This window comes from Hypanus sabinus, chromosome 6 (assembly GCF_030144855.1).
Source record: "Hypanus sabinus isolate sHypSab1 chromosome 6, sHypSab1.hap1, whole genome shotgun sequence".
Taxonomy (NCBI): domain Eukaryota; kingdom Metazoa; phylum Chordata; class Chondrichthyes; order Myliobatiformes; family Dasyatidae; genus Hypanus; species Hypanus sabinus.
The window spans coordinates 58,047,008-58,074,982 of NC_082711.1; the positions used below are offsets into that span (position 1 = coordinate 58,047,008).

General features: G+C 41.7%; 1 protein-coding gene across 4 annotated transcripts in view; it reads right to left on the reverse strand.

Moving 5' to 3' along the window:
• The window catches only part of adam22 (ADAM metallopeptidase domain 22), a 337,659-nt gene extending 311,983 nt beyond the window's left edge, over positions 1 to 25,676 (reverse strand). For 2 of the 4 annotated variants that reach the window (XM_059972204.1, XM_059972203.1), the window contains exons 1-3: positions 25,358 to 25,676; positions 24,916 to 25,094; positions 24,474 to 24,550 (exon numbers count right to left, since the gene is read on the reverse strand). In XM_059972204.1, the coding sequence (XP_059828187.1) occupies positions 24,474 to 24,550; positions 24,916 to 25,094; positions 25,358 to 25,445 (344 nt within the window). In that variant the 5' untranslated portion in view covers positions 25,446 to 25,676. The remainder of the gene's footprint in view (positions 1 to 24,473; positions 24,551 to 24,915; positions 25,095 to 25,357) is intronic. The other 2 variants (XM_059972205.1, XM_059972206.1) reach the window with 2 other exon arrangements.
• Between the last annotated feature and the right edge of the window lie 2,299 nt (positions 25,677 to 27,975).

Here is a 27,975-nt window from a genome sequence, read left to right on the forward strand (position 1 = left end):
CCAGATGTGGCCTAACTAGCGTTTCATAAGGTGCAACATGACTTTCTGGCTTATGAATTCGATGCCTCAACTAATAAAGGCAAGCATGCCATATGCCTCCTTAACCACCCTATCAACTTTCAGGGGGCTATGAACGTCGACCCTAAGATCCAATTGCTCATCACCACTGCTAAGGGTCTTGCCATAACCATTTACTTTCTCTTTACAGTTGACTCACCAAAGTACAATGCTTCACATTTGGCTGGGTTAAACTTCATCTATATCTGTGTATTCTTTGCCAGTCTTCTATACTATCCACAACACCACCAATCTTATCATCATCTACAAACTCACCAACCCATCCATCTGCATTTTCATCCAGGTCATTTATGTACATCACAAACAGCAGAGGTCCCAGTATAGATCCCTGTGGAACACCACTACTCTCCCGACCTTCAATGAGAGCAAGTCCCTTCAACCACTACCCTTTGTCTTCTGTGGGCAAATCAGTTCTGATTCCAAACAGTAAATTCACCATGGATCCCATGCATCTTAATCTTCTGAATGACCCTCTCTCAATAATCTGGGGTATATCCCTCAGAAACCGGGGACTTAACCATATTAATGCTCTTTAAGAGACCTAACACTACCTCTTCCTTTACCTCAAAATGCCCAAGCTTCCTACCCTCCATGTCCTTCTTCTTAGTAGAGTACTCATTAAGGAACTCACCCTCATTCTCTGCATCCCAGCAAATGTTCCTCCTTTATCCTTGAGTGGTCCTACCCTCTCCCTCATTATCCTCTTGCTTTTGATGTATTTATAGAATGCCTTGAAATTATCTTTAATCCTACTTGCTAAGGACTTTTCATGGCCTCTCTTAGATTTCCTAATTCCCTTTTGGTTTCTTTTCAAGCTGCTTTATAACCCTCAAGGGCTCTGTTTGATTCTAGCTTCCTAAGCTTTACATACTTTTTCTTATTCCTCTTGACTAAATTTATCACCTCTCTGGACATCCAAGGTTCTCTTACCTTGCCATCCCTGTCCTTCCTTCTGACTGGAGCATACCTGTCCTTTTCTCTGTGCAGTTGGTCTTTAAACTCGCTCCACAGGTCAGATGTGGACTTGCCCAAAAACATCTGTTCCCATTAACTCTCTCTAGTCCCTGCCTAATGCTCTCATAATTTGCCCTGCATGAATTTAATACTCTCCCACAAGATCCTTATCTATAGCTTTTACTTAAAACCTAAGGAGTTGTGACCACTGTTCCCTAACTGGTAATGAGCCTGGTCAGGTGACCAACCTTTCAGTGGTTGACCAGCTAGGGAACAGTGGTCACAACACCTTTCCTTAACCTGCCTATATATTTGTCCCATTACCTCTAGTACAATTCCATCAGAGTGATTGCATCCTTCCTATTTTTCATTTCTACCCATACAGACTCATTGTCCCTCATAAGTAGTGCAACTCCCCTCCCCTCTTTTACCTCCCTCTCTTATCTCCTTCTCTACCTTTTCTGAAACATCGAAACCCTGGGACATTATGCATTCATTCTTGTCTCTCTCAACCAAGTCTTCATAACTGCCACAACATCATAGTTCCATGTGTTGATCCATGCTCTAAATTCATCATATTTACCCATAATACACCCTTAGCATCAAAATACATATACTCTTCAAACTATCTATGCCATTGTATCTATTACATTGCTTCTGTCTGTTTTTACTGGTCCTGACATCTACATTCCTCTATCTTTCCACTTTCTGACCTGATGCTCTAGTTAACATACTCCTGCCAAATAATTTAAACCTTCCTGAGTAGCATGGGGAATGTCCCAGCCAAAATACAGGTTCCCATCTAGTTTAGGTGCAATCCGTATCTCTTATGCAGGTCACCCCTGCCCCAGGGGAGGTTCCAATGATTCAAGAACCTGAAACCCTGCCCCCTGCACTAGTTCTTCAGCTACTCATTCATAAGTACTATCATCCTATTCCTGTCATGACTAGCCTATGGCACCAAAAGTAATCTAGATTTTACTACAATGGAGGTCCTTCTTTCAGCCTCATTCCTACCTCCCTATACTTATTGTGCAGGACTTCTTCCTCTTTTCTACTTCTGTAACTATAAGACCATGAGACATGGGAGTAGAACTGGGCCATTTGGTGATTGAGTCTGCTCTGCCTTTCAATCATAGCTGAACCTTTTTTCCCCTCTTCAGCCCCACTCCCTTCTCCATATAAAGTTTGATGCTGTGTCCAATCAAGAAACTATCAAGCCCTTCCTTAAATACACCCAATGTCTTGGCCTCCACAGCTGCCTGTGGTAATAAATTCCACAAATTCCACCACCCTCTGACTAAAGAAATTTTTCTGCATCTCTGTTTTAAATGGATGCCCCTCTATCTTGAGGCTGTGCCCCCTTGTCCTGGACTCCCCCACCATGGGAAACATCCTTTCCACATCTACTCTGTCTAGGCTGTTCAACATTCCAAAGGTTTCAATGAGATTCCCCCTTTATCCTTTTAAATTCTAGCACATAGAGACCCAGAACTATCAAATGTTCCTCGTATGATAATCCTTTCTTTCTCAGAATCATCCTTGTGAAATCTCCTCTGAACCCTTTCCAATGCCAGCACTTTTCTTAGATAAGGAACCCAAAACTGTTCACAATTCTCAAGGTGAGGCCTCACCACTGCCTTATAAAGCCTCAGCATCACATCCTCTTGAAATGAATGCTAACATTGCATTTGCCTTCCTCACCACCGAATTTACCTACAAGTTAACCTTTAGGGTGTTCTGCACAAGGACTCCCAAGTCCCTTTGTATCTCAGATATTTAGATTTTCTCCATTTAGAAAATAGTCTGCACATTTATTTCTTTTACCAAAGTGCATGACCATGGATCTTCCAACATTGTATTTCATTTGCCACTTCCTTGCCCATTCTCCTAATCCAAGTCCTTCTGCAACCTACCTGCTTCCTCAATACTACCTGCCCCTCTACCAATCCTTGTATCATCTGCAAATTTGGCAACTAAATCATTGATGCACAGCATAAAAAGCGGTCCCAACACTGACCCCTGCGGAACACCAGTAGTCACTGGCAGCCAACTAGACGAGGAATCTTTTATTCCCACTCACTGCCTCCTACCAATCAGCCAATGCTAACACCATGCCAATAATTTTCCTGTAATGCCATGGGCTCTAACTTGGTAAGCAGCCTCACATGTGGCACCTTGTCAAAGGCCTTCTGAAATTCCAAATATACAACATCCACTGCATCCTCTTTAACAATCCTACTTGTAATCTCCTCAAAGAATTCCAACAGCTTTATCAGGCAGGATTTTCCCTTAAGGAAACCATACTGACTTTGTCCTATCTTGCTCTGTGTCATCAAGCACTTCATAACCTCATCCTTAACAATTGACTCCAACATCTTCCCAACCACTGAGGTCAGGCTAACTGGTCTATAATATTGTTTCCAAATCCTTCCTTCTTTGTCAAAGAGTGGAATGACATTTGCAATTCTCCAGTTCTCTGGCACCATGCCAAATTCCAATGATTCTTGAATCTTCATTACCAATGCCTCTACAATCTCTACTACTACATCTTTCATAACCTTAGGGTGCAGTGCTGGTCCAGGTGACTTAGGTACCCCTATGTCTTTCAACTTTTTAAGCACCTTATAATAGTAACTGCACTCACTTATCTTCCCTCACACCCTTCAATACCTGGCACACTACTAATGTCTTCAAAAGTAAAGACTGATGCAAAATACACATTTAGTTAATCTGCCAGTTCCCTCTCCCCCTGTTATTATTTCTCCAGTCTCATTTCTTTTAGTTTTTATATATTTGAAAAAGCTTTTACAATCCACTTTGATATTGTTGCTAGCTTGCTTTCATATTTCATCTTTTCCCTCAATGATTCTTTTAGTTGCTCTCTGTAGGTTTTTAAAAGCATCCCAATCCTCTGTCTTCCCACTGATTTTTTGCATTGTTGTATGCCCTCCCTTTTGCTTTTATATTAGCTTTGACTTCCCTTGTCAGCTACTGTTTCGAAATTTGAGTATTTCTTTATTTTTGGAATACATCTATCCTGCACCTTCATTTTTCCCAAAAACTCACACTATTGCTGCTCTGCTATCATCCCTTCCAGCAGCTCCTTCCAATTTACTTTGGCCAACTCTTCTCTCATACCACTGTAACTTCCTTTACTCCACTGAAATACTGCTATGTCAGACTTCTCAAGGACATTGAACAAACTCTTATTGTAATCCAAGATCCACATCCCAGTTCCTGTTGGAGGCCTGTATATAACTGCCATCACTTATATCCTAACAAGAGAAACTCTGCAGAAGCTGGAAATCCAAGCAACACACACAAAATGCTGGAGAAACTCAGCAGGCCAGGCAGCATCTATGGAAAAATGTACAGTTGACATTTTGGGACAAAATATCGACAGTACTTTTTTCCATTGATGATACCTGATGTGCTGAGGTGCAGTTTCTTAAATCAACCCACAAGGATTCAACAGTTTCCAATCCTATGTCACATCTTTCCACTGATTTGATGCCATTCTTCACCAGTAGAGCCACACCACCCCCTCTGCCTACCTTCCCATCCCTCCAATACAACATGTAACCTTGGACATTCAGCTCCCAATTACAACCATCCTTCAACCACAATTCAGTGATGGCCACATCATACCTGACAATCTGTAACAGTACAAGACCATCCACCTTATTTCTTATACACTGTGCATTGAGACATTATATTTTGAGTGCTGTATTTGCTACACTTTTTGATTCTGAGTCTGTAATGCACTGATACTAAGCCTGCTGGCTGCAGTTTTGTCTTATCATCTGCGTGCCCTTCCTGACAGTCAGACCTTTGATTTTTCACCATCCATCCTATCCTGAGTCCCTTCCCTCCGGTTTCCACCCCGCTGCCAAATTAGTTTAAACCCTCCCCAACAGCTCTAACAACCCCGCCCATGTCATTGTGTATCACAGCCTTTGGCTCTTCACCCTCTCTCTTGAAAATATTCTGCAGTGGCTCTGAGATATCCTGAACCCTAGCCAATGGAAAGCAACACAACATCCTGGCATCTCTTATGTTGCCACAGAATCTCCTGTCTGTCCACCTAACTACCACTATCACTCTGTCTGATTTTACCCTCCCCTGCTGAGCCTCAGAGCTGGCCACTGTGCCACTGGCAGGTCATTCCACCACCCCTCCTAAGCAGTATCCAAAGGAGTATACGTGTTGATAAGCAGAATGCCCACAGGGGAACATTGCAATGACCGCTTACTCCTCTTCCTTCTCCTCTTGGTCACCCATCTATTACCTGAAGCCTGCACACTGGGTGTGATCCCGTCAGTAAAAGCTTGATCTCTGACGTACATCCAGTTGCCACTCCAGTTCCAGTTCCTTGATCTAATCATTCAGAAGCTGAATCTGGGTCCACTTCCCAACAGATGTAGTCATCAAAGGAAGACTGTTAGGTAACCCAAAATCCCACATCCTACAGGAGGAGCATTCCACCACGTTAACTACCGTCCTACCTACAATGAATTAAGGACAAAGGATTCATAGACAAAAAAAAACCTACCTTCTCTCAGAAACCCTTGAATTTTGTACTCACCTAGGTAATTTACTTAAGCTTCTTTTTGCTGAGCTTGTTATATCTTGGGATTTAACTTCCCAAGCCTAAGATCTACAATCAATTTAATGATTCTAAATGACTTAGTACCCTTAACCTCCACCTGTTCTCGCCTGTGAGCCAAAGCCTCCCACTCTAACCTGGACCCTCTCCAATAATGACCACTCTGCTTAACTTATATTTATTGACCCTTGCTAATTAGTAATAATCCAAGCAATTTCTCACTCCATAGGAAGTCCTGAAAGGCCCTGCTCACTTATAAAACTGATGCTTAAAGTCCACAAGGAAATTCCTCTATGAACAAAATTTATCAAAATATATTAAATGAACTTCACTGCCACTTAGAATAAAATGATGCAATGTCCAGTTAAACAACTGTTTATTTACCTCTTACTCTCACTTGTAGTCACGATTTCTTGATAATTATATAGTTTTTCCTTTGTTCAGAACATAGTACTTATTTCCTTTCACACATTCAAGAGATTTGCTCCCATCTATAGTGTCTAGACCCCATCATTCCCAGCACTGTCAGACCATGGTCACTCATCATTCAATCCTCCTCTTGATGCAGATGGCCAAAATGATCTTAGCATGAATAGTAAAATGTTGGTCACCTGATAGTACATAATTTAAATATTTAAAATGAAATATAACCAGTTGTCCAATGCTTGGTTTTTGAAAGTACTAGTAAACAGCCGTTCTCTCGATCTTGTAGAACTTCAAAGTAAGGTTTCTATGACCTTTTGTGTAATATGTAGAATTTGGCAAGGTTTTCTTTGCAGGTCCAGAAATCATTCTAGAATCTTCTTATTAGCTGCATATTTAATATCAATTAGATTTGAACACACCCAAACTTCAATGCTAGATTTTATCAGAAAACTGCTAACTTTAGGCCCTAAAAATTAATTTGTTATTTTTATACTATGCTTATTTGGAATATATAAAAGAATGTTCTCAGAATTAATTAACTTAATCAATGGAAACAATATCAAGGTTATTATTCTATTTTTAGGAGGAGAACATTGAATTGATTTCATGCCTTTAAAGGAAATCATTATCTTATCAAGGAAACTGAGTGCCACTTTAAACCAAAATGATTTGGAGTCTTAAGAATGAGAGGAGAAAAGGTGCTTTAATGCTGCTGTTGTTTTAATCTGGATTCCAAAATCCCAACATCCATGAGTCAGTCCTTGGCATTTGCAGCACTAAATTTCTGTCCATTATCACAGAAGCAATCATGTTCTCAGAGTCTAGGTACTGACATAAAGGAACTAAATTAAATTGTGCATCTGCCAAGAATTGGCTCATGGATGTCAGCCCTCAAGTACAAATGGTAACAGACTTGATGAAAGAGAACCTTTAGGGGCTCACCAAGTCACCTCTGAAATTAGTTCAAATTCAGCCCAATGGAGACACGAGGAACTGTGGATGTTGGGATCTAGAGCAACGCACAAAGCACTGGAGGAACTCAGCAGGTCAGGCAAATCTACAAGGGAAACAGACAACCAACATTTCTGGTCAAGACCCTTCACCTGGCCTCAATGACAGTGTTGGTAAGTTCCTCTAGTGCTTTGGATGTTACTTCAACTTCAGCCCCAGTTGACAAGGTAAAAGCTTCATCATTTGCTAGCTCCTCTCTCCCATTTCAACTCTGATGATACCCGGTAAACACGGAGGACTTTAGGTGCAATGAGAAGATTAATAATAGTTTCTTTAAAACCAGATACTTCAGACTTAACATATGTAAAATCATAAAAACATAGAAAACCTACAGAACAATACAGGCCCTTCAGCCCACAAAGCTGTGCCAAACATGTCCTTATCTTAGAAATTACCTAGGTTTACCCATAGCACTCTTATTTTTCTAAGCTCCATGTACCTATCCAGGAGTCTCTTAAAAGACCCTGTTGTATCTGCCTCCACCACCGTCGCTGGCAGCCCATTCCATACACTCACCACTCTCTGCGTAAAAACTTACTGCTGACATCTCCTCTGTACCCACTTCCAAGCACCTTAAAACTGTGCCCTCTCATGCTAGCCATTTCAGCCCTGGGAAAGCCCTGGGAAAGCATCTGACTATCCACACGATCAATGCCTCTCATCATCTTGTACACCTCTATCAGTTCATCATATTAAAGTATCGCTAAAGTGGCCTTATAAATTTGGTAACACGTCTCATTTTCAGATGTAAAAATCAAACATCTTGTATATTAGCATGAGAGACAAGCATGTTGGAGGTATCTTTCTGATATTGGGGTTTCCCTCGATGTGAACATCAATCTGTCAGAAAGTCAATTTCTGGGCTGCAACATCCTGATTAATGCCTTCATCCAATATAGCTTCAACACAATGAAACAGCATCAGATTAGCACTCATTAGCTCTATACAGTAAACAGATGCAATAGTCTGACAATCAGCAGGAAGTTTATGCACTATAAATTTTCTACAGTCAGATATTGCTTATGTGGCATATTTAGTCCAATACATCATGGTGGATCATTGATTCACATTCAATATTTCTCAATTTCTGTCTATAAAATTATTCTTGTCAGCCTGATTAAAAATATCACTTTACATAGCTCAAGAGCAAACTTACCCCAATTGTGAATTCTACATCTGGCTGTGAATCATAGCACAGAAATCAAATACAAGAAAAATTCCCCTTCATAGAGTGCCAATGTCATCAGATTGACTGTGTTGTGTCTATGTTTATCTTGTTAGACGATCCGATCTCAAACTAAGCTAGGGAAATACAATACTGTTATGCCCGCAGCCCCCTCCTTTGTGAGAATCGCAAGAGCATTATTTGGTTGGGTCAGAGGACCCAGGAAATGAGAGAGACACATGGCCATTGTCTCCTGGAGACAACGTTTATGGATTGGGGACTATGCTACATGCAAGCCCTCGGGAAAAGTGGGCTGGTTGAGGGACAGATTGCATCACCCCAACTTGATTGACATCTACTACCCTGCGAGTTAAGATAAAAGAGGGTCTATGGGAACAGCCCCTCAGACGCACCAGAAGAAACGCTAGTGATCCCGTAATAGCGGGAAGCCATTTGAAGGAAGCCACGTGTGTTCGGTTCCCTTGCCTGGGGTCTGGTAGCTGGTACCACGGAAAACGACTTGGAACTAACAATGGGGAACCAACTCCCCCGACTCAACGGATTGGCCTCATAAAAGACCCGGGCAAGTTTAAAACCATCTCTCTTAAACCCAAAGAGCTGCAGCTTGAAAGGACAGTGACTTTTATCTTTCCATCGGACAATACAATATCCCCTAGACCAGGGGTCGGCAACGTTTAACACTGAAAGAGCCAATATGGACCCATTTCCCACAGAAAAGAAAACACTGGGAGCCACAAAATGAAATAACACTGCATACAACGGGGTTTTTTTGCCTTTATGCTATGTATAAACAAACTATAATGTGTTGCATTTATGAAATTGATGAACTCCTGCAGAGAAAACGAAATTACATTTCTGCATGCAACAAAAACATTTTGAACTCCGAAAAAAAGACGTTGGGTTGAAGGTTACTCCGTAGGTAGCCTACCTTGGATCGAAGAATTAAAAGAATGCGCGCACTGGCGGGCGTCAGGCATTGGCAGTTGTGATGTATATTAATAGTGATAAAAAAACACGTTGTAGCGGTGTGCTACACGCAGCGCTAAAATAAAGACACTGCAGTCAAAGGTAACTTTATTCGAACTAAACAGCCTTGCTTTAAAGCCTCCCTCAACCTGTCCCCGTGGGCGCGGATGCTGCAAAAGACACGTACTCACAAACCCCCGTAGGCTATCTCCCTTAGTCGGAACGGTGGCTAATTGTGAGCCGGTTCAGATGTGCCAGGAAACGGTGTCTCCGCAAAGTTTTCAGATTGTACAAGATCACCATAATCTTCAAATTTCGAATTACATTTCAAAAGCTAACAAACCACGGGGAGCCGCATCACAGAGATCAAAGAGCCGCATGTGACTCTGGAGCCGCAGGTTGCTGACCCCTGCCCTAGACAAACGATAGAGCTATTGCTTAATTGATGATTATTATTATACCCGCATTTTTAGATTGAGTATTGACGACGTATATTATCTGAATGTCTGTATTAATCTTATTTTTGTGCCACTTTATAAATAAAGACTTTTAAAAATAGTGCCATCAGACTTCAACAGACCTCTCGATCTTTGCTGGTAAGTGACCCAGTTACGGGGTTCATAACAATACAGAAAGGCAGAGCTTTCATAGTTAGGCATTTTTACTCAATCCTTGTTTACTTTGTAGGAAATGGAGAATAGAAACAATAACGCAAATTAAAAAATTCTTTATGATTGATCAGCTCACTAATTAATGCCAACATCATATAGATAAACAGCAGAAAGTGATGTCACGAAGCAATACTACACGTTAAATTAACTGTTGTATATTTTTGGCAAAACATTTCAATAGGGTCATCAGTGAAAAATTCTGGATTTGCTTTTGATTATCATACAGCAGCAATTTGGTAAAGAATGACAATAAAAGAAGATACATCTTACGTAAGAAATAAACAGATTGTAATAAAGGGAAAGAAGCAGAGAATGCTAATAATCCTTGCAGGTAGTAATCCAGTCCTTCAATGAATGTGTTTACCATATGCCACACAGGAGAATGGAAGGACATCAGGTGCCTCCTGTGGCTCTCCCATATGTTAAGATTACAGTCAAATCATACTAAACCAGGTGCATGCTCACAGTGAAAGAAGGATATCAATTTGCATGCGGCTCTTACCCACTGATTACAATCATAGAGGCAGAAGCACATTGTTTGTAGCTCCATATTACTCTTCTCTTCTTTAACCTTCAACGCTTTTGTGCTAGCATTCTGATATTGATGGGGGAGGGGGAACTGAGTGATGGCAATGTCTTACACAGCCAGTTAAGATCATCTCTTGTCGGAGATGATCACTGCATGGCACTTACTGTGCAAATACCACCTGACACTATCAGCCCATGTCCGAATGTTGCCCAGAAACACAGTGGTTTCATTTGCTGACACTTGCAAATGGAATTGAACACTGTACAATTATCAGCAAGTGGCCCATTTCTGACTTGATCCTGGAAGGAAGCTCATTGCTGAAGCAGCTAAAGATGGCTGTGCCTTAGACACTGCCCACATTGCCCTTAGGAACTCCTGCAGTCACAAATGCATTCTGACAGGCTGCATCACTGTCTAGTATTTGGGGCTGCACTACTGCACAGGACTGAAGAAAGCTGCAGAGGGTCATAAATATAGTTGGCTCCAACTTGGGCACAAGCCTACAAAGTACCCAGGATATCTTTAGGGAGTGGCGTCTCAGAAAGGCAGCATCCATTATTAAGGACCTCCAGCCCCCAGGGCATGCCTTTTCTCACTGTTACCATCAGGTAGGAGGTACAGAAGCCTGAAGGCACACACTCAGTGATTTAGGAACGGCTTCTTCCCCTCTGGTATCCAATTCCTAAATGGACATTGAACATGCCAACGCCTGCTCACTTTTAAAATATGTATTAGTTCTGTTTTTGCATGATCTTTAATTTGTTCAATATACATGCACTGTCAGAATCAGAATCAGGTTTATTCTCACCGGCATATGACAAGGAATTTGTTAACTTAGCAGCAGCAGTTCAATGTACTGTGATTTATTTATTTTTTCCCTGTTTTTCTATATTATGTATTGCATTGAGCTGCTGCTGCTAAGTTAATAAATTTCACAACACATGCCAGATATAATAAACCTAATTTTGATATGCTCCCAGTGTGCCCTCCTCTACATCAGTAAGCACCTAACTTAGATTGAGGTGCTGTTCCATCAAGAACCTTTGCTCTGTTCAGCACAACAGCCTGGATCTCCCAGTAGCCACCCATTTCAATTCAACTTCCCATTCCCATACCAACATGTCTGTCCATGGCCGCCTTTACTGCCATGTTGAGGCCAAACTCAGGTTGGAGGAGCAAACATCTCATTGACTGTTACAGAGACTGAAGCCAATTGGTCTCAGAAAAGCCCAAACTAGGCATCAGTAAGTTAATGGTGAGTGTCAACTGTCTGCTGCCAACAGTACTACGGTAATCACTTTTCTGTTGATCATTAACTGACTGGGTAGTTATTACTCAGTTTAGATTTGTCATTTTGTGATTAAACATAATTGGTAAATTTTCCACATTGTTGAGTAGGTGCCACTGTTATAAATTTTCTGTAACAATTTGACTTGAGGCAGGTTTCCAGATCCCAAATCTCAGTCGTATTCCCAGGTTAATGATTGGTCCTATAACCTTTGCTGCATGCAGAGTTCTCCGCATGAAATGAGTAGAATCAGCTAAATACCAGCTTCTGCAAACGTGGGGATTGTATTAGGAAGTTGAGATAGATCATTCACAGAATACTTATAGTCAAACGTGGACGCAAATGCCTCAGCCTTAACTTCAGGACTTTAACTCTGCACCTTGTCATCATATTGGGTAGGAATATTCTTGCAGCCATCTCCTTCCATTAATTGTCCACCAGCTTTCAGAACTAAATGGAGCAGTCTATGCTGATCTGATCCAATAGTTGTGAGATTACTCTGCATTGTTATGTTTTATTTTCAGTTCAATGTGTTTAGTCTTGTACTGCATCTTTGTCAGGTAGCAACTTATTTCATGCAAATTTGTCTCATTGTAGAAATAAAACCCTAGAATAAAAATCCTCGGGCTTCTCATCAGAAGAAAATCCCCAAAAAAAAATGGAAGGGGGCAGCACCAGAAATAAGATAAAATTTTACAAAATGCTTAGCAAAATTCAAGTTAGGGATACAGATTTTCACTTCATAATCTATCATTGTCACATCCTGCATAATGCATGTTTTAAATAAGAGGAAATCTGCAGAAGCTGGAAATCCAAGCAAAGCACACAAAATGCTGGAGGAACTCAGCAGGCTAGGCAGCATCTATGGAAAAGAGTAAACAGTTGATGTTTCAGGCCAAGGCCCTTCATCAGCACAGAAGTACACTTTTAAAACTGTAGTCAATCATGGGCACTAGCCTCCCCAGAATAAAGGACACTATCAAAAGGTGATGCTTCAAAAAGGCACCATCCATCAATAAGGGCTCCCATCGCCAAGCACATGCTCACTTCTCATTGCTACCATCAAGACAGATTGTCAGGAGCCTGAAAACACACACTCAACATTTCAGGAACAGCTTCTTTCCCCCCACCATCAGACTTCTGAATGGACAATGAACCCATGAACCTCAGTGTTTTTTCATTCCTTTTTGCACTATTTATTTAACTTATTTTTTATATACACTTATTAATGTAATTTGTAGTTTTTATTACAATGTATTGCAGTGTACTGCAGCTGTAAAACAACAAACCTCATGACATATGCTGGTGATATTAAGCCTAATTCTGATTCCGTAACACAATTATTCAAAAGACCACAATGGCTGCTTTTCAAAGTTACATCATGTTTAAAAATGTTAAATATAATTAAAAACTTTAAAAGTCATAAATCAGATGTAACCCCCTGGGTCGCCTCAGGCTCGCTCAGCTCGTTCTTGTCTAGGGGGAGCAGCCTTCAGCCCCGCCAAACTGGGTAATCAGCTGGTGTGGATGCTGTGTGATGTCCCCGCCTCGCCCAAAACCAGACAGTACACCATATGCGATTAAATGAGTACAATTTATAAAGGTTACTATAACTAAGTGATTAATAACGATACAGTATATATGAAGAGAAAATTAAAGAAAAGGCGCCAAACTTATCAAAGTCCAAACCACTTCGTGCACAACCGTTGGAGCTCAATTACTGAAGTCTTCTGGCCACCATTCGCTCCCCTCCGAACTCCTCGACTCGCAGCTCAGGACCCTCCGAACTCCTCGACTCTCCAAACAGCTCAGGACCCTCCGAGTGGTCAACCCAGCACATCTAGCTTCATCCCCCCCCTCCTCGGAGAATCTCCCAGCCTTGGACCCCACTTTGGGGTCCGATCCTCGCCCAGAGAGCATTGTGTCCTCTCTCTCGACCCCCTCGCGCCGATCTGCCCAAAAGCCCGTCAACAAAAGCTTACAGACTCAGAAGAAAGAACATTAATCCCCATTTGGTTTACAAAGGAATACCATTCTCGTTATCAGTAAATTAGCATTCCTGCGAGTTCACAAAAGGAAACCCTTTCCCAACAGTAACAAAAAGAAAAAAAAAGAAACCCCCTTTACACAGATATTTTTAAAGTACACTGTAAAATATTTAAGTAATATCTGGAAATAAACAATTGTGCAATTATCTAAAGGACAATTAATTGTAATGCACCTGTTAAACTAATAAACTGTTAAACTTGTTGACTAATGCCACAATCCCTTCCAGCTGTTACCATCCAGGAAGTGGTGCTGCAGCATAAAAGCCAGGACCAACAGGCTCTGGGACAGCTTCTTCCACCAGGCCATCAGACTGATGAACTCGTGCTGATTTGAGCGTACTCTATATTACATTGACTGTTCTATTTATTATAAATTACTATGATGAGACATAGGGATATTTAAATGGAGACATAACAAGGATTTTTACTCCTCATGTATGTGAAGGATGTAAGAAATAAAATCAATTTAATTCAATTCAACATAACAGAAGGAGCATGAACTTTATCATTTATCATATCATAAAACTGTAAAAGTATGGAAGAAGTAACTCAGTACATTGAGGCTGTCCCGGATCCTATTAAACCACTTCTGCCAATCCCACTCCTCCATCCCTTCTCTATCCCTGCAAATTGTTCCTTCTCAAGAGCCAATCCAAATCCCTGATTGAAGACATTAACTAATGCCTTTTCATCACCACTACAGGCAGTAAATGCCAGATTAAATCCTCTGGTAAGATGGCAATACGTTCGAAAACAGCGTCCTCTCAGGGGACAGCCAAAGTGCACTTCTCTTTTTAAAATGTGTTTTTATGATCGTAAAAATATATTGGACTCCCAAGAACTATGGGTACAGCGGGTCTACCGCATCAGTGAGCTGTTTGTTGTTTGGAGCAGCCTGCTGGGACATTGAAAAAGCTGATGGACGAATTGGAGAAGGAGAAGCCAACAGATGGGCCGGTGTGGGTTCAGAGGAGCTGACCTGGGTGCAGACCATGTTGCTGATGTCTACTTGAAAGTTGGTGCATGAAAACAGCATGCAGCGTAACCATGAGAGATCGTTTTGGACGTTGCACCAGTGATCGCAAGACCCTGTTGGATGTTGGTAACGTAAGATGTCGCAGGCCTGTTTCCCTTGTTTGGTGGCGAGACAGGCAGCAACATAGCCTCGGTTGTAGCAAAGACTATACCTCAAACTGTGGGCTTGCCTGCTTCTGCAATCCAGGTGAGACAACGCTGGAGACAGTGTACCGTGGAATCCGTGCTCAGTTGGGAGCTGGCCTCTCCTGTCAGTGCTGCTCTCCAATGTTCAACCAGTGGAATGACAAGCTGGATTGCCAGGAGCTGTACTATCAATTTGTATGTCGCTCAGGGACTTAGAATATACATGTTTTCTTGTGCAATGAATTGTGCTTTTTTCCCCTCTCTCTCTCTCGCTATTTTGAATGTATGTTATGCACTTGATCCCAGAGGAATGCTGTTGCATTCAACAGTATCTATGTATGGTTTGAATGATAATTAAACTTGATTTGATTACAACTACTCCAATATATATGCTTTGTATCTTGGATTTTCCTAGTTTTTGAACCTGTATTTCAGCAATTCTGAATTACTGATTTCGAAATGAATCAGTAATGAAGTTTGTGAGTTGCAAATAATAACACTTCTTGGAGATCTTTTGGTTTGATTCTGCAAAAGTCCCAATGGATTACAGTAGCCCAAATGTGGCTATACAGTACAGTATACAGTAGCCTGTCACAAGGTGGGCATTGGGAGCGGACCCAAATACAAGACACAGACCCTGAACTACCAGGAATAGGACTAGGCATGAGAAGGAAGCAAGGAAAGTGGGGAAGAAAGTGGATACAGGCCCTGGATAAGACAAGGATTCCAGGCCTGGGCTAGGACTTGACTAGGATAGTGGAACCAAGACATGGAACTGGGAACTAGGAGCCTGGGCTTGGACTCCGAGCCAGAGACTGGACAAGGACCCAGAACCTTGACTCGGGCTCGAACTCCAGAACTTGGCGAGGACAAGACATGGCTACAGGACGAGGAGAGGCAACAGGACTAGACGAGAGACTCCAGGACAGGACAAGGGAACCCTAGCACAGGATGAGGGAACCCCAGCACCAGGCTGGGCAAGATACTCCTGGGCTGGGCGAGGCACCTGGACAAGACGAGAACACACAGCTGGGACCCCTCCTTGAGTACAGGACATGGGGCCGGGACTCATTACACAGCATGCAGAGTACGATGAGACAGTACTCAAGACAAGGTAGTGGCAGACAGCCGGACCTACCTAGCGAAGGAGAGGATACAAAGATGGTTCCCAACACTAGGTAGCAGCAAATGGCCGGACCTACATAGTGAAGGCGTGAACACAGAAACAGTTCAAAACAACGACAGACAGTTCCTGTCTTGCTCTGGTGGTTAAACTTGATAGCAGTGAAGGCAAGGGTTACAGGCGAGGCAAGGCAAGGTGAAGAAAGGCTCCAGGCGACGTGAGGCAAGGCTCCAGGAGGAAGGTGAAGGGAAAGAATACAGACGGGGGTTAGGATAGGAACAATCCAGCAGCCAGAGGCTGAATCCTGAAAGAGTATGCAGTATAGGATTATGAGAGGCTTAGATACAGTGGACAGTCAGTGATTTTTTTTATGAAGCCAGCCCAAACAAGAATCAGCTGCCTCAACAGAAACTGGGGAAAACCAGAAATCCTGGAATAAGGAGCATGGACTGGACCATGAACTGGAATGCGGATTTCTCGGACCGGACCATGTCAATGCCATTATTCAAGGAAAGAGGAATTAGAAAACAAGAAACTATGGTCAGTTAACATGTTATTGGGAAATACAAAACAGAGATTTCTTATCACTGATTTAAATGACGACAGTTGTTGTCGTGCAGCAGCAGTACAGTGCAAGAACAAAATTACTATTTATTACAAAACTAAATAATTTAAAAAGGAAGACTATGAGGTAGTGTTACAGGAATGCATTAATGAAGAAGTGGTGCCAGACATTTAGAAAAATCATAATACAATTAAGCAGAGTCAGAATCAACAAGCTTGTATGAAGGGGAACATTTTTACACCAAAGACACAGTGAAGGAGAACCAGAAGATGAAGTTTAGCTGAATTTTCAAATGTGATTCTATAAGGAGCCACATACAAGATTAGAACATAAAACAGTACATCACAGTATGGGTCCTCCGCCCACAATGTTATTCCAACCTACTATATAAGCCTACTTCATGATCATTCTAACCCTTTCCCTCCTACACTGCCCGTAACCTCCATTGTTCTTACATCCATGTACCACAACTCCAGCAGGGCATTCTAGGCACCTACCACTCTCTGTGTAAAAAAACTCCCTCTGACACCTCCCCTGAACTTTCCTCCACTCACCTTAAATGTGTGTCCTCTAGTATTAACCATTGCCACCCTAGAAAAAAAATCACTGACTGTCCACTGTATCTAAGCCTCTCATAATCGTATACTGCATACTCTTTCAGGTCACTTTTTATCTTCCTTCACTCCAAAGAGTGAAGTCCCAGCTAACCAACCTTTCCTCAAAAGACATTTTCTCTAAACCATGCAGCATCATGGTAAATCTCCACTGCATCTTCTCTAAAACTTCCACATCCTTCCTATAATAGGGAAACTTGTCAAATACCTTACTGATATCCATAGACACCACGTCCACTACTCTAATTTCATCAATTTGTTTTGCACCTCCTCACAAAACACATTTAGTCTCATGAGGCATGACCTACCCTTCACAACACTATGTTGAGTATCCCTAATAAGACTTATGCTTCTCCATATGCTTGTAAAGATGGTCCCAAAGAATATTCTCTAATAGTTTATTCACCAATGACGTTAGACAGTGGTCCATAATTCCCCCATTATCCCTATTAACTAAACAATGGAGCAACATTTGGCATCCTGCAATCCTCTGGTGCCATGTCTGAGGCCAGGTAGGATTCAGATATCATCGGCAATGCCCCAGCAACCTCTTCCCTCATTTCCCCTAGTAATGGGGTATATCTCATCTGGCCCCAGTGATTTATCTACCACAATGTTATTGAGAAGCTCCAACATTATCTCTTTCTTAACCTCAAAATGCTCTTGCATATTAGCCTGTTCTGCACTGGTCTCTCATTCTCCCAGGAGAAGGGCCTACTGTAGCAAAATATTCATTAGGGACCTCCCCTACTTCCTCCAATTTCAGGCACATTTCCCCCTTTATCCCTGAGAGATCCTACTCTCACTCTAGTCATCCTCCTGTCATTCATGTACTGTACATGAATGCCTTGGGGGCTCCCTTAGTCCTAGTTGCCAAGGCCTTCTCATGACTCCCTAGCTTCCCCAAGCCTCTTTTTAATTTCCTTCCTGGCTAACTTATAATTCTCAAGAGCCTTCTTCCTCTTGACTAGATACTCCACATCTCTTGTCAACCATAGTTCTTCAGCCTTCCATGCTTTCCCTGTCTCAATGGGACAAACCTATCCGAACCTGAGACAAGTACTCCCTAAACAACCTCTGCTATGCATTTCCCTGAGAACATCTGTTCCCAATTTACGCTCCCAAGTTCCTGCCTAATACTATCATAATTAACCTTCCCCTGATTAAATACTTTCCCTATAATTTACTTGTGCCTGGCTATGCCAAAGATCACTGAGGTGTCATTGTTATCTCCAAAATGCACATCCGTGGAGAGGTACTGCAAGACACCTGACCAGGTCTATCACCAGAGTTAATATGGCTTCATCTCCAGCTGGCCTATCCCCATAATGTGTCAGGAATCCTTCCTGGACATACCTAACAAATTATATCCCATCTAAATATTTTGAACTAAGATTATTGGAGATTAATTCACAAGATTTATGAGTTTATAGCTACAGCGATATTAACCTAGGTAGAAGATTGGCTAACTAACAGAAAAGCAATCTGAATGAATCTGATAGTTGGTATAAAATTTATACATCGGAATAAATCAAGTGAGCTTCAAACAGACTAAGTATAACTAGTGGGTGCCACAGGGATTATTGTGGGACCTCAACTTACAACTCAGATTCATGACCTGTAAGCCAATTTGCTTATGATGCAAAAATGAATGGGAAAGCAAGTTATGAAAAAAAAAACACAAATAACTCACAAACTGCTAAGCAAGAAGGAAAAGCATTAACAGAAACACTTTAAAGTGGGGAAAGAAATGCAAACTTATCCTATTTGGTGGAAAAATAGAAATGGAAGTTTACAATAATGATATCAGAAATGCAAGAGTCTAAACATTCAGAAATAATAAATGAATGAACCAAGCAACACAAACAAAATGCTGAAGGAACTCAACAGGCCAGGCAGCATCTATGGAAAAAGAGTAAACAATCAACGTTTTGGGCCGAGACCCTTCATCGGGACTGGAAAAAAAGATGAGAAGTAAGAGCAAGTAGATGGGAGGGAGGGGAAGAAGATGTACAAGGCGGTAGGTTTTAGGTGAAACCAGGAGAGACAGAGGGGTGAAGTAAAGAACTGGGAAGTTGATAGTTGAGAGATAAAAGGCTGGAGAAGGGGGAATCTGATAGGAGAGGGTAGAAGACCATAAAAGAAAGGGAAGGGAGAGAAGTAACAGAGGGAGGTGATGGGCAGGTAAGGAGATGAGGTAAGAGAGGGAAACAGGAATGGGAATGGTGAACAGGGTGTGGCGGGCGGGGGGAATTACCAAAAGTTCAAGAAATTGATGTTGATGGCATCAGGTTGGAGGTTACCTAGACGGAGTACAAGGTGTTGCTCCACCAACCCGAGTGTGGCCTCATCACGACAGCAGAGGAGGCCATGGACTGACATGTCAGAATGAGAATGAGAAGTAGAATTGAAGTAGGTGGCCATCGGGAGAATGAACCAAGTCTTTTTTTTCCCCTCAAGAGAAAAACGGCCAGCTTTTTAAAAAATGGTGTCATAAAGAGATCTTCATGAAGGATTTTGACAGAACATTTTACTTGGGGTCATTATTAATAAACCGTCATCACAAAATCCAGTAGAGAATTTGGAAGAGATTATTTAACCCAATGTACAGTTAGAATACAAGAATCAAGTCTAATATCACTGGTATACATCATGAAATTTATTGATTGCAGCAGCCATACAAGGCATACATAATAAAAAAATCATAAATTCTAATAAAAAAAATCCACAGTATATAAATTTAATTAAATAAGTAGAGCAAAAAGGGAACAAAAATAGTGAGGTAGTGTATGTGGATTAATTATCCATTCAGAAATAATGACAGCAAAGAAGCTGCTGCTCCTAAAACGTTGGGGCTCCTGTCCCTCCTCCTTGATGGCAACATTGAGAAAAGTACATATTGTAGGTGATGAGAATCCTTGGTAACAAATGTCTCTTTACTAAGGCATTGCAATTAGAAGGTGTCCTTGATGCTGTGGAGATTAGTGCCCATGATGGAGCTGGCTGAGTTTGCAACCTCCTACTGTTTTTTCTGATCCTGTGCAGTGGCCTCTCCACACCAGACCGTGAAACAACCAGTTAGAATGCTCTCCATGGTACATCTGTAGAAATTTGCTAGAGTTTTTGGTTATATACCAAATCTCCTCAAACTCAGCAGCTGTTGTGCCTTCTCTGTAATTGAATCATTATGTTGGGTCCAGGATAGGTCTTCAAAGATATTGACATCCTGGAACTTGAAACTGCTCACCCTTTCCACTGCAATTCTCTCAGCTTCCCCTTCCTAAAGTCCACAATTAATTCTTTGGTCTTACTTACATTGAGTACAAGATTAATGTTGCAACACCACTTAATCAGAAAAATTTATAGATGCTGTTTGAGCTTTCCCTAGCCACACTGTCATGGGTGTAGAGAGTAAAGCAGTGGGCTAAGCACACATCTTTGAGGTGTGCCAGTGTTAACTGTCAATGAGGAGGAGATATTATTTCCAATCTGCACAGACTGTGGTCTCCCAGTAAGGAGTTTAAGGATCCAGTTGCAGAAGGAAGTATAGACGCTCAGGATTTGGAGCTTGTTTATTATGATGGTGCTGTAAGCTGAGATGTAATCAATAAACAGGAACCTGACATAGGTATTGTTATTGGCCTGCTGGCCCAAGGCTGAGTGAAGAGCCAGCAAGATTACTGACTGCAGACCTATTGTAGTGATAGGCAAATTGTAATGGGTCCAGCCTCTTGCTTAGGCAGGAGTTGATTCTGGCTACAATCAACCTCTCAAGCACTTTAACTCAGTAGATATGAGAGTAACTGAGTGATAGTCATTGAGGCAGCTCACTCTACTCTTCTTGGGCACTGAATGATTTTTCACCCTTTTGAAGCAGGTGCCACCAACTGCAGCAGTGAGAGATTGAAGATGTCCTTGAACACTCCCACCAGTTGGTCGGCATAGGTTTCAGGTACATCCTTGGGGCCTGATGCATTGTAAGGGTTGACCCTCTTGAAAGATGATCTGACATCTCAGGGTCGCCTGATGCAGCAGGCATTGCAGAGAACATGCTATCACAGTGAATGATTGAAGTGAGCAGCACTTACACAATTAATGATAGAATAAACATGCATATGAGGGAGAAGGGAATAGAGGGTGATGTTAATGTATACAGAAGAGGGAAAATGAAGGAGGTTTGAGTGGAGCAACTGAATTAAATGGCCCATTTTTTATTCCATATAATCCAAGGAAGAATGGGTCTACACTGGTTAGTTTAAGACTCCACCATGGATGGTCCGAAGCTCAGCTGCAAAACGAGGAGGGTTGGACATGGCATTAGCAATCCCATTCTGGAAAAACCCCAGATTTACAGAAATGCCAACAGAAGCTCCAATGACTTCATCACTGGGAAAGGAAGGATCTTTGTCCAAAAGACGTATGAAATCGTGTGGTGAAAGCAGCAAGTCCATAGAAGCCACAGAATTGATCAAGCTCCTAAGAGAAGTTGGCCAAGAATACCTGGCATGCAACCTTGATGCTGACACCAAGAAGATGGGCTACACCTGGGGACAGGACAGAGGACTCTGGCAAAAGCTGCTGTTGGCAGCCTATGCCCCAGAAGGGGTGATAGGCTTAACTAACTAACTGGTTGGTTTGGAGGAATGAATGAGAGGTGATCTTGTTCAAACACAGGATTCTGAGGGGCTTGACAGAAAATATATTTTACCTCAAGAGGGAATTTGGAACTAGGTTGCATTGTTTCAGTATAAGGGATCAACAATTTAAAATAGAGATAAGAATATCTTTCTTCTCCCATAGGGTTTGGATTCTTGATATTCTCCCCCCAAAACAGCCGTGACACCCAATTCGTTGAATATGAGCCTGGCAGATTTTTGCATGATGGGGGAATAGGAGTAAATGGAAAAGGAAGGATACAAAAGTAGAGTTAAAGCCATGATCAGGTCTCACTGAACTGCAAAACTGTTCAAGGAACTTTATTGCCAAATCATGGTCCCATTTCATATGCTCTCACCTATCAATTTTTTTTTATTTTGCCTACTCTCATTAAGACATATATCAACAATAGGACTATCTTTAAAGATGCCACCTGCACTGCTGCACATTTTATTGCCAAACCACTTCTATACAAACTTCAGAACAAATATTTGTGACGATTTCATTAACTTTACTTCTTGATTTTCGTATAAGCTTTAACCACAAAGAAAATGAAATTACTTCAAAGTAATCATACATGAATTTAAACTATCTAATCAAAATAATCTATCATTTTTAAGTTGTTTTCAATTAAACTGTTGAATAAATGCATAACCACTGATGTAAATACTTCAACCCTCAGTCAACTACACTCTCAACAGCTAACCATTGCTGCTTTGCCAATCCTAATCGCCCTCCGAATGGCAAAATATTTACAGACGATCGAAAATTGCTTTTTAAATGTTATTCGCTACTTTGTAATAGCATTCAATTGGATCGATGTTGAGAAGTTAAACAAAACTTCACTAGATTGACTTTTGTTTGCAGTCCCGTCCCCACCCCCCCCCCCCCCCCACGCCACGTATTGCTAGCTAGGAAGTGCGCTTAACATACTCAAAAGCAGTAGTTATCGGAAACTGCAAAAGCAAATGACCAGCCCTTATTTAAGAGGTACAAAGATTTTTTTTGAGATCATCCTAGTTTAGTGTTTTCTCTCCAATTATTTCAATACAAACGTGTACATAAACCAGGAAGCCATCACTTATTTTTAGTTTAGACCTGAGGACAGGTGGTAGCTAATTATATTTCTGTCAACATGGGTCTACGTGTAATTTGCACAATGCCTCCTAAATACTTACTACAATACTTCACGAAATATCTCGGCCAAAAACGTTGACTCTTTATTCTTCTCCAGAGATGCTACCTGACCTGCTGACCTCCTTCAGCATTTTAGGTGTGTTACTCTGGGTTTTGCAGCATCTGCAGAATCTAATGGGTTTACTACAATGCATGCACACTATGGGCTGGATTATTTTAAATCAGCTCGCCGTCTAAACTCACTGCTTCTGGTCCCTGCCTTCTTCCGTGTCAGGGTTGAGTCGCGGGTGGTGGAGAAAGCAGGGAGGGAATAGACTGCTTAAGCAGACCAAGGACATCCCGACAGCCTTTAAACCTCAGCTGTCAAAAGCTTTACAACAGTTTTTAAATAGTCTGACATTTAGTAACTATACAAAGTTTACAAAAAAATAGATTTAAGAAAATTTTCAAACATAATTTAAACAAAAGAGCTGAAATGCTTAGCTAGAGTCATGGTGCTCCCAGTCCAGCCACGGTAAAGGACGGAATGTTAGAAGTACCGCCATCCGCACTCCCCTTACTTCTAAAGTACCTGTGGCCAAGTCCAATATAAACCTGACCTGAAGCGGCTAAAAGCCAGCGATTGTCCACGATTCGCGTCATATTTACGCAATGGGATCACCGTTTTATGTTAACCAGTGCTTTCGAAAGTTGGTATTAGCGAACCCCCGAAAGCAGCATTTGCCGAGTTTGCTCATCATTAAATTGCGTGTACTTTTGAGAGACCACTTCTTGATTGTCAGCACGCTGAATGCAGAGGCACAATCACAACTACCTATAATTAAATGGAACTAATACGCACTGAACTATATCATGCACCAATCTCTTAGCCCGAGTTCATTTCACATCCGAAACATCAACCTCATTACAATTTCTCAACGTTTAAATCTCTTCGCATAAATTTTGGTCTAGTTTGTATTTGCCCCTTTCAGAATTTAATGGCGACTAAGCCATCTCTTCGCACGAAACAGACTGTTTCAACGCGTTCCTGGCGCTTTCCAAATGGGTTCAGTGAAATTAAGGATTAAAAAGTAAATCATGGGGTGAAAATCCCGCTATATTTCTTCTCAAGTAGATAGCAGCATTGATAACTAGCTAGTAAGGAGCAAACCATCCCTCCCCCAAAATGTCATGCAGACTTCTTCTGTACCCGGAGTCGCTTAGAGCGTACCCCAATAACTTAGTTCACTCCCCAAGAATAAGGAACATTCTGAAACTTCAATCATTAAAGAAAACTATCAGTTCAGGAAAATCGCAACCTCAATAGTTCAAACTAAACTAAACCCTGTCAAACTTCCGCCTAAAGTGGATTTGAGATCCGTGGGTCAAGGTGGTAATGTGTATGCCAAAGACCCCGGAGAGGAAGGGTCTGTTGCTCTATGGCTTTTAGATTCTCCCCCACAAATACTTACTGATTCAGTTCAACTTCAAGAATGAAAGATGAGTTGAAAGCGTCAACCTGGAAGGTGGCTTGAGCGATGTGTGGGGACTGCAAAAAAAAACAAACGACAGCAACAATTAGTTACCTACAAGAGAAAGCAAAACTACTGCATCGAGCGAAAACTAGATTGGCGATTTTGTGAATCAGTACTCCGACTTTGCAGGAGTGTAATAGAAGCAATAAGCTGCTTTGAATGAACATCGTTTGTATCCGGTGTGCGAGACTGAAGCGTTGAACGAATTGATTTTACGAATTGTGCAAATTAGCCTTACTGTAAGAGGATTTCTGGTTCTGTTTGGTTCATGCGGCCAGCGTCCCCAGGGGTGCTCAGAAGGAATGCAAGAGGGGAATTTATATTCGCACATTTTAAATGCTGCAAATAAAGAGAATCCAGCGGGGCTGGCGATGCTTACCGGGTAGGCGGCTTCGTGCTCTAACGTCCTCCTCACCCTGGTGTCCAGGCCAACCCGGCCATTGGCAATGAGCCGAAACGGACTGATTCTCTGGGGCGGATTTAAGCCGTGCTCCCCCCAGCTCTCCGTTGCTGCCACCGCCTCTTTGCTCCCGAAGGCGTTGTCACCTTCATCCACACCTGCAATGTGTACGATTCGCGGATACACTGCCATGAGTTGCAGTTATTTACTGGTATCACCATCAACCCCCTTTAAGCCTCTCATCTGACTGAGCCTATCGCTATCTCAAGTTAAAACCACAAATCATGCAGCTTCATATCTTTCTCCCTAATAATTCCCGATTCAATCCATAATTCAACCTGCGTCCTCCTCCCTACAAAAATACACGCATCCAGGGAATTGCTTCAATATTCAAAGATGCTGCTTTCAGCGAGATTCTTACCGGGGTTTCTATTGGCGCTGCTGTACTGAACGAGATAGACTAGTCCACACAGAGATACCAAGGAAATCTGACGCGGTAAATGCTTCATATTTCATATTCTTTACAGCCCTGCTACACAGGGAAAATTGAACCACCTTCTCCGCCTAATGCATAGACTGGGTCCTACGGAATGTCTGGATATCATTCGTAGTGGGCACTGGGTGTGTGGACTATCTTAGCTCCCTTTGAATGCAGTCTGCAGCACTGGACGGCAGTGACAGGCTGAGAACATCTGAGCGCCTCCCCTACCTCCGAGTTCTTCGTCACCCGGATTTCGTCATTTCTGGTCCACGCTCGCGACAACCCCGCGCTCCTCTCGCGAGCCGCAGACTGCTCGGCGCCCGCACTGAGCGTGGGCGACGTGCACGGAACGATCCCCGGGAGAGCTGTCGTCCACCGGTTGCGGAGACTGCAGCAAGGAGGGAACCCGCCTTCGACAGGGTGGCACGCACCCCATGTTCTTCTCAGCTCCACAAATCCCTTTAAATATCACATCTGTGAACGTGAGTTCACGTGCAAATCCAAATGCGTTAGCTATGACAGCTCATTTACACGTTTGCCCACTCATGTTGCATTCAAATGTGGTTATAAACAAAATTAATAATCTATGTAAAAGTTGTATAAAGAATTAGTGTTAACAAAATCATTTATTCTTTGACATCATCATTTGCACTTATTTGTTGGAAATAGATTTTTTATAATAAATGGTTAATTTGTCAATTATCTTCCAGTTATTGTTCCTGAAATAACTCTTGCCAGAGCAGATCAAATGCAGTATCTATCCAGGTACTGAAACTCAGAAAGGAAGTACTGGTCTTGGATGTTGTGCTGCCAGATTTGATGATGAGCTTAGGAGTAAGTGGGTTAAATGATAAGCATGGCTCGCCTTGCAATTCCTCCAGTGCAAAAGACTGGAGATGATCTAACTAAGGTGTCAACAATGATTAAAATATTTCTTTGGGAAAATAATATATTTTGATAAGAATGTTCATTAAAAAGGGCTAAGCCTTAAATATTTAGCTAGATCTTCCAGTCCTAACAATATAAATCCCTTCATAAGAAGAGTGGAAGGGTTAAGCTCGTTTTACCGGAGCAGAGGAAACTGAAGAGTGATCTGTTAGTAAATACAAAATTATGAGGGACTTTGACAAAGTAGATAGTATGGAACTAGAGGTATTTAAAGCTAGAGGGCATAGTCATAGGGTTAGAGATTTAGAGATCCAAGAACGATTTTTTCCACACACTCTGTTGGGATATGGAACACACTGCCTTTGAGATGTTGGAGATTAATAATCAGCTGGAAACAGGAACTCCAATGACAATAATGAAATTTCTTGAGTTGAAGTTGTGTTGATTTTTATGGATATGACATGTCTGGGTAATTTTCCTTATTAAATGATACGTGACCTGACATTAATTGTACTGTAACAATTTGGCCAGAGGCACATCTACATTATTAAATTGACTACATGGTAAATTCAAACACAAAAAAGTTCCTGTATTCTCCATATGATGACATCTGAAATTACTACATGGATCACAGACCTCAATTTACAAATCTATTTTCTATTCTTCAAAGTTCAAATTACATTTACTATCAAATTATGTATATAGTATACAACCTTCAGATTCATCTTGCAGACAGCCACAAAACAAAGAAACACCATACAACTGATTTAAAGAAAACGTAACAAGACCATCAGACATGTCGAAAAAAGGAAGAATCTATGCAAACAACAAACAACACACAAAACATTAAACATCAAGCTATGGAGTTCCTAAAAGTGAGTCCACAGCCATCCTCTGCCGAGGCGAGTAAAATCAGTCCAGGAACTGATGGCCGTGATCACAGCCACCAAGTCAGTCAGTTCAGCATTATCAATGGCTGCAGGCCATGATCAAATCATGGAAATAGTAAAGCACGTTCAGCAGTGAGGACATTAAACATCAAACTGCAGTTGAAAACAAGTCTATGGCCATGAGCCATTGAGGTGATCAAATCTTGCAACATGGGACCCAAGAGTCCTGCACCTTCTACCGTCAGTAAGAGGGAGACCTGTCAAATGCAGGCAGGTGGCACTGAACACCCTTTAATTTTCCTCCCTCATCCTCGCCGATTTTAATTTTGCTCGACACTTTAATCAGCATGGAATAATGGATCGACAACAGGTTTGTATTCCGCCACTAGGAACCAATGCAGTGTATTCCCCCAGAAACAGCCATACTCCATGCCAAATCTTCCAGGAGATTGTAGAAATGCCAGATTGTTCAGTCAGCCCATAAATACATTCTTAGAAGGGAAATTACAGGTTGCAACCAATCCCAGTTCAGATATAGATAGAGGAATATCCAGTAGTTTTGTAAGCTATCTGCAAGATGTTGCCATTGGTCACTAGTGCTATCTTACTGGAAGTTTATGGGAAACTTACATTTCACATGAAATATATTTGGAAAACTAAGTGGCATTTTTGGAAGATACTAGAAGATAACACATTTATTAATGATAAATTGTGTCTGATGAACCAAAAGCCTAATCCTGCCAATCTACCTGTAAGTGTGCATGTTTGGAATGATCATCA